The sequence below is a fragment of the Centrocercus urophasianus genome, unplaced genomic scaffold, assembly GCF_019232065.1.
Source record: "Centrocercus urophasianus isolate 14NV4802_14NV808 unplaced genomic scaffold, USGS_Curo_1.0 seq_30, whole genome shotgun sequence".
Classification (NCBI taxonomy): Eukaryota; Metazoa; Chordata; class Aves; order Galliformes; family Phasianidae; genus Centrocercus; species Centrocercus urophasianus.
The window spans coordinates 8,784,040-8,790,899 of NW_024884867.1; the positions used below are offsets into that span (position 1 = coordinate 8,784,040).

Here is a 6,860-nt window from a genome sequence, read left to right on the forward strand (position 1 = left end):
CTGTAGTTTAACCCATTCTGTAATTTAAACCATTGCCTTTCAGTTTTATTCCGCTTAATATAGCATATCATACTGCTTGTGATAACATTTTCTAGAGAGTCCAGCAGTATTTCCTGGATACTACGAAGTAATTAATCACACTTCGTGTTATTGTGTGCTTCAGTGTATGCAGTTATGGCATTCTAGGCCCTTGGTAATTCACCTTAGAGAACGAGGTGAGCTTTTATATTGGTAATGTTTGAAAACACATTGTAAAATGTTACCTCAGTCTTCAGGTATTGAGAAATAGGCACTTTCACTGCAATTCTTTCTGAGCATCGCTCCATCTTGCTTTAGGCTGTAGAAGTAAGAAATGACCATGTTTTGTATTACATGAGCCATTTTAGGACAGTGGAACAGAGCTGCAAGAACAAGGAATGATGTTCTTGTTTGGCACAGGTGCTGCCAAATTTTCTTGATGCATTACAGCTGTATGAGATACCTTGTGGGGGTGGAGTCTGGGAGTCAGAGTGTGCTGGTAATGGACATATTATACATAATGTCAAGAGAGGAAAGGCAGCTGCCTAAGGTTGAAGCAGTCTCTGTGATGTACTACAGGTCTGCTGGACATGCTGACAACAAGGCAGCAATGACTTTTAAAGCAGAGATGGCTGGTGCTTGGGTGGTAGGTGCTTTCAGATGCCCAGATGTGTATTGTGTAGGCCACTTACATCGAAACAAACTTCAAGGCTAGAATGCTGAGTGGGTTGACAAAAATCCTTTAAATTTCCATGAAGTCAGAAATGCTTTCTAAAACAGTAATGAAAACAGCTTGATCTTGCCTACCCTTAAATTAGCATTTATGCTATTTTCAGCAATTATGCAAGACTTGGTGCTCTTAACTTCCAAGTAGAAACTATTTTTTTTTTTTTTCTTAAGTCTGCATGAAGATGAAGATGGTCTGAACAGGATGCTGTGCTGAATAATTTCCAAATGAGCCTCACGAGTGCAGGCTGTTGAGCATGGCTCTGCAGCATGAAGATGTGTTAGCAAAATCCAAGCCTCCTCATCAAAATGCTCACAACTTGCCAGAATACACTCCAAAAAGTGGTACATCTTTTTCTCTTCTAAAACCCCTCAATTCCTGAATACCTGTCATTCTCAGATACCCACAGAAAGCATCTAAAGAACTATTATTTTTAAACTAGGAAGTTTAAGAACCTTTCTCTTTAAGTGGTGTATTTTTGTCTCCTTATCTGACAGGGAGACTTGAAGAGTAGTTGAAAGCAAAATAAACAGGCACTGCGGTTTGCAGACCTAGATTTCTCTATCTCCTACAGCCTTGAGGTAACCTGCATCATTGTGGCCCTGTGGTAAATTACATCAGGGAAGCAGTCCAGGTTATAAACATGCAAGCAAAAAAAGTGAGCTTCCTCTTAGATCAAGCCTTCTTTCTATCTGCTTCACAGTGCCAAACACCTTGTATGTGCTGTCAGTGTATTTACAAAATACAGAATCCAGTCTGAGGCCATTGGTGTCTGCACTCTGGCTTTTATCAGTCTCTGAAGAGGATTCCACAGTGTTACTGGCTGCTCACTTTGTTTCTGGTTGCTGGGGCTTGTCTTGAGGGCTTGCTTGGGATGTGGCTTTCCTGGTCCTGAGCTCTTTCTTTGCCCCTTTCCTGAAGGTATTTGAGATCAGGTTGATTGGAGTCTGATTTAGTGCCCAGCTGTGCAGCACTGCCCACAGCAGGGGTTTGGAACAGGTGGTCTTTGAGGTTCCTTCCAGCACAAACCATCCCAGGGTTCCCTGGAGGCAAAGATGATTAGAGGCCTGGAGTGCTTCTCTGAAGAAAAACTGAGAAAGATGGGGTTATTTAAGTAGGAGAAGGCACTGGGGGAGACCTTACAGTCGCCTGGTATTTGAAGGATGACCACAGGAAAGAAGGGGAGAGATTCTCTTGGGGTGCATACTGACAAGACAAGGGGTAAATTTTAAATTAAAAATCGGGGGTTTAAGGGAGAAATTCTTCACTCAGAAGGTGGTGAGGCTGTGGATGCCCCGTCCCTAGTAGGCGCTCACGGCCAGGCTGGTTGGACTGCCTGCTGTAGCCGAGGCTGCTATTCTCCTTGGCTTTTGCCCTTCCCGATAATCAGCGTGCTCTCTGACCTCGGGGGGCCCTGCAGACAGAGCGGCTCCGCCATCACCGCACGCAGAGCCCGCTGCAATTGGGGCAGGGCCGATGCAGGTGTGCGCCCGCAGCGCTAAGCGGATTCCGCGAGGCCGCGCCCGTGCCGGCGGCAGGTGAGGAGGCTCGCGGACGGGCGGGCGTCGACCGCGGCACGGCCCCTCGCTGCGGAGGGAGGAAGGAAATACCGCTATGAGGCTGCTCCTGCTGGCGTGCCTCCGAACGCACACCGGCAACGCGACCACGGCGGCCAGGATACAGTAAGTGCACGCAGCTCGGCGCGAGGGAGGAGATCGGGTCCCCTCCGCCGCATCGCGGTCCGCGTTCGCAGGAGCGAGCCGGCCGCCATTCGCTGCCCGCTGCGGCGCACGGCGGCGGCGTGGCTCACCTCAGCCGCGCGTATGGCTGCTGCCCCGCCGAGCTGCCGCACACCGGAGGTAGCGGGCTGGCAGCGGGCGCCGCGAGGGCTGGCTGCTGTTTCGCAACACGAGAGGGCCGAGGGGAGAAGCCCCCCGCCGAACAGGTAAATGAATGAAGAAATAAGGCTGCGTTCAGCACAGGGCAGGTCACGCTGTAGGGGAATCCGAGCTCTCAAAGGTGCCCTCGTTATCTTAGTGCTGGAGCGTTCTGCTGCTGTTTTGGTCAGTGGTGGTGGGTTTCCCAACGGTTGCTGGTTTGGAAGTGCCCACCATCAGCTGCAAGGTCAGTGTGAGGTGCAGCAGCAGCTGTGGAGTCTGAAACAAGAGCCCGTGCAGCCATCCTAGTGAAGCACGTGGATCCTCTAAGGGCCTAAAATACACTAATAACTCGACATTCTTCATCAGGTTAGATACTAGGTATACATTCTTCTTAGAAAGAGCAATCAGCACTGGTATGAGCTGCACAGGGAAGTGGTGGGGTCACTGTCCCTGGAGGTGGTTCATAACTGTGCAAACGTGGCACTGATGAATGTGTCAATGGGCATGGCTGGGCTGGGTGAGCAGTGCGTCTTTTCCTACCTCAGTGATTCAATGATTCACTTTAATCTTTTCCTCTCACTGGATGAAACAAAGCTGGTTATTCTTGGGGAAGTCTATGCGTGTTCTTCCTCCTGAAGATTATTTCTTCTACCTTTACAAATCACATATTCGTTTACTTTTGCCTTCCACTTCGCATTTAGACTGTGGAGCGGTTCAGAGGTAAGCCAGTGGAAAGCTGGGTCTGCTTTATTTCTAGTTAAACTGAGCGTAAGTAAGCAAATCAAACAAACGTCCACATATTATTCCAAATTTTCTTCTCAATAAACTGAGATTATGACCACATCTATATGTTGCACCAAGACGCAATGGCTTAGTAAGGTACCTTTGTCAGAGTGGCAGTAACCAGCAATTTTGGTTATTCATCCCCAGCTGTGTGTGACTCCTGTGTGGCCTGAGCTAATGTGCAAGAAAGTGTAGGTTTGCTGAGATAGAACAGCTCAGCTGGCAGATGGTTTAGTGTATTACCATCTTAGTGCAACCATTTGCAGCTATGTAAGTGCATCTGCAGTATCTGTGCAGAGTACCCCAACTTGCTTCAGCATCCTAGTGCTCACAGTCGTGCCTTGCACAAAATGGATGCTGGTTACTCATAGACCTTCAGACAGAAAGTTAAGTTGTGAAGGAAAGGCTAATTTGATTCATTTTCAAAATGAAGATAGATTAAAGATTTCTAACAGAAGTAGTCTTTGAGAATCAGTAGCTTATGTCATATTCAGTTGCTATCTTATCACTCGACATAAATTTTGTTTATAGTAGAAATATAAAGGAGCCCATTTAAGAAATGAAATCTAATTGGGAAAAGGAGTAAGGAGTACCAGCTATCAATTAAATCTCCCTGACTAAAAGGCTGCTAAATGACAGCTACCAGCAGAATCATAGAGTCACGAAGACTGGAAAAGACCTCTGAGATCATCCGATACCAACATTTAGTACAGCATCTAAACCAATAAAACCATCTTACTCAGATACTTTTATTTAACATGGGTTTTATTAAAACTTTGTGCCTTTTAAAAGTATCAATGTGTATGGCTAAATGCTTGGGTGTGTTGCTTCCCTCTCTAATTTGCCATACTTGAAGTCAGGTTCATATGGATAACCTTTGTGTATTAACTTGTACCCTGCAGAGAATGTATATTCAGATTAATATTTAGCTTTGGTTGTGTCTGTCTGCATGCTTCTGAATTTATTTGTTCAATCTTCCTTTTTTTTTTTTTTTTTTTTCCTCTTTCATATTGAACTGTGCCTGACTTTCAGTTGAGTATATATGAAACAATGATGTTGCCTCCGGGTTGGACACTTGCCAGCATAGATTAATTTTATGGCTTAATATCACTGGGGATACTATGTTTATGTTATTACAGCTATTTTCATAAATAATATATTCATTTCCTGAGTTTAAAGTAGCTGGTGACAAAGATACCGGAATCTAATTTGGCCTGAAGTCAGTTCACTAAAACAAGTGGTATGATAGAGGTGCTGTGAGCTTTATTTGTATTGGTCTGAGTAATTTTTAATCACTTTGAAAAATCTGAGCAGCGGATAGAGAATAAAGGCAAAGCAAAAGCCATTGGTTGGGCTGCTGTTCTTCTGCCCTAGCAGCATTATGTCCACGAATGTTTCCTGTGGCTGGACCCATTTATAAGGCAGGATTAAACCCTGCAGAGTTATTTTGGCCTTCCAGAGGACTTCAGGGCTGAAGCAGTATCAGTCTCATTTTTATTTCTGTTCTTACTCACAGTAAATTTTATTCATGCTTCCTTCCAGCCAGCATAAATTGTCTGCATTGTTTAAAGGAGAAGCTTGAGTGAGAAGTAAAATAAAGAATATTAAAAAACGGTACAACAACAACAAAAGAGTACAATTTACAAAGGAAACTGAAAAGACCAAGTGGGGTTTCAAGTCTTGTAATTCAACCAGTTTCAGTGGCAATTGTGAGTATTCGACTGTAGCCAAGTCTCAGAAAGTCGCTCTGCTGACTTAATAAGCTTTGGATCACGCTGTATAGATTTAACAATAGTTCATGCGTAGCTGCTTTACAGAGTAGGCAGCCTAGGGGAAGTGGTAATTAATATTTTTGGATGATCCCTATTTTGTGCTGTGAGTAATTCCACTCAAGTATCAGAACACAAATGTTCCTGAGAAGGAGATGGAAGAAAAGAAAACAGGTTTGAAAACCGCAGTATCTTATGAGCAAGCACACTTCTAACTTGTCTGTAAATTAGCTCCAGCCATGCTGTTTGGAGCTGCAGAAGAGTTTCTGAGACCCTGAATTGAAGTTACAATGCAGGGTTAGGAGGCTTTCTGAGCCAGGATAAGAAGGGAGAAATAGTGATTGATAATATAGGAAAGGAAAAATGAGATGTTGTAAAGCATCACCTGGTATTTTGTAGGTGTGGTACAAAAAACTCTTTCTCTGTAGAAGTTTTTAACAAAGTGAAAAGTGCGTCAGATCATCGAGATGGCAACTTTCAGCAATATCCCTCTGCACACTGTATAGATCCAGAGCACTTACACGTGTATGTGTCAGTTATATGTCTCTTGATTTCCAAGGAGAGTAAAAAAATAAAATAAAATCCAGGTGGCTTCTCTTAGTACAAAAATTGGTGAGGCTGGGAAATGTTTAAGTGGTGTTTAGATGTAAATAAAGATCACAGGGTAAGATGTGACTATTACAATCTGCTCTAAGAAATTCTCTTCCAAGCTTACTGTGTGTCTGAGATGTTCCCAGATGGGTTACTTTCTAGCAAAACACCCAAGGTTGGATTCTGGCAGCCAAACTCCTATTTAGAAATATCCTCCTCCCCATGTAGCACTGTTGGTGTCTGTGTAGTAGAGGAAGGTATGACAAAGCAGGGCAAAATCCAGATCCACGCAGTGCTTATTGGGAGTTAAGGTGATTGGAAATCTGTTTGCTGCATTCAGAATTGTGATAGAGGGAAAGTGTAGCCTTGGAATTTGACATTTTCAGCCTGGCTTTAGATTCACAGAGAGGAGGAGTTCACTTTTATTTTTCACATAGATGTTATTTGTTTATGAGACAGTGAAATAATGTGAATACGCAGTTCTAGGAGGAGAAAAGATAGGGGTGGTGATCCTCTAATGTCTTGGCTTTGTTCAGGGGCATCTGTGGCTTCATAGACAGACCAGCCTTCCAAAAAAATTTCCTGCAATATCTTTGCAGCACCCTCTTATCGTGTTCCATGATAACAGAATGTGTGTGAAAATCACAGTCTGCTTTTTTATTTTTTTATTTTTTGCTTATAGAGATGAAAAGTTATCAAAAAAAAAAAAAAGAAAAAAAAATAGCACTGTAAATTTCAGTACTCAAACACCACCCTGTAACTCTGCGTATGTTTCCATATATGCATAATTTGGAGCTTATGACTAATCATATTGAACTCAGTGGTATGTTTATGGGATGAAGGTCTCTTCACGTCTGGGAATTCAAATTATTCTGGGGATGATTACATAATTTTTCCTTCTTAAGCCACATGCAAATTTCTTACGTACTCCTGAGTCATTTTGTGTAGGGAAAAAAACAACCAAAAAGCAATAGAGACAATCCACAATCTGTGAGCCTTGGAGCACATGAGGGAGTCCCCCTCTGCTCACAGCACAAGCAGCTGTCTGTCATTCAGTTGCGTGGTTTGGAGATGTGGAGAAAAGTCTCGTTC

The 6,860-nt window shown here is 43.5% G+C and overlaps 1 protein-coding gene across 2 annotated transcripts in view; it reads left to right on the plus strand.

Annotated features, from left to right (window-relative positions):
* The first annotated feature begins 2,312 nt into the window (after positions 1–2,312).
* GLT1D1 (glycosyltransferase 1 domain containing 1) overlaps positions 2,313–6,860 on the plus strand; it is a 41,568-nt gene continuing 37,020 nt past the window's right edge. Inside the window, exon 1 of one of the 2 annotated variants that reach the window (XM_042828914.1) lies at positions 2,313–2,427. In XM_042828914.1, coding sequence (XP_042684848.1) covers positions 2,360–2,427 — 68 coding nt within the window. In that variant the 5' untranslated portion in view covers positions 2,313–2,359. The remainder of the gene's footprint in view (positions 2,428–6,860) is intronic. The other variant, XM_042828915.1, reaches the window with a different exon arrangement.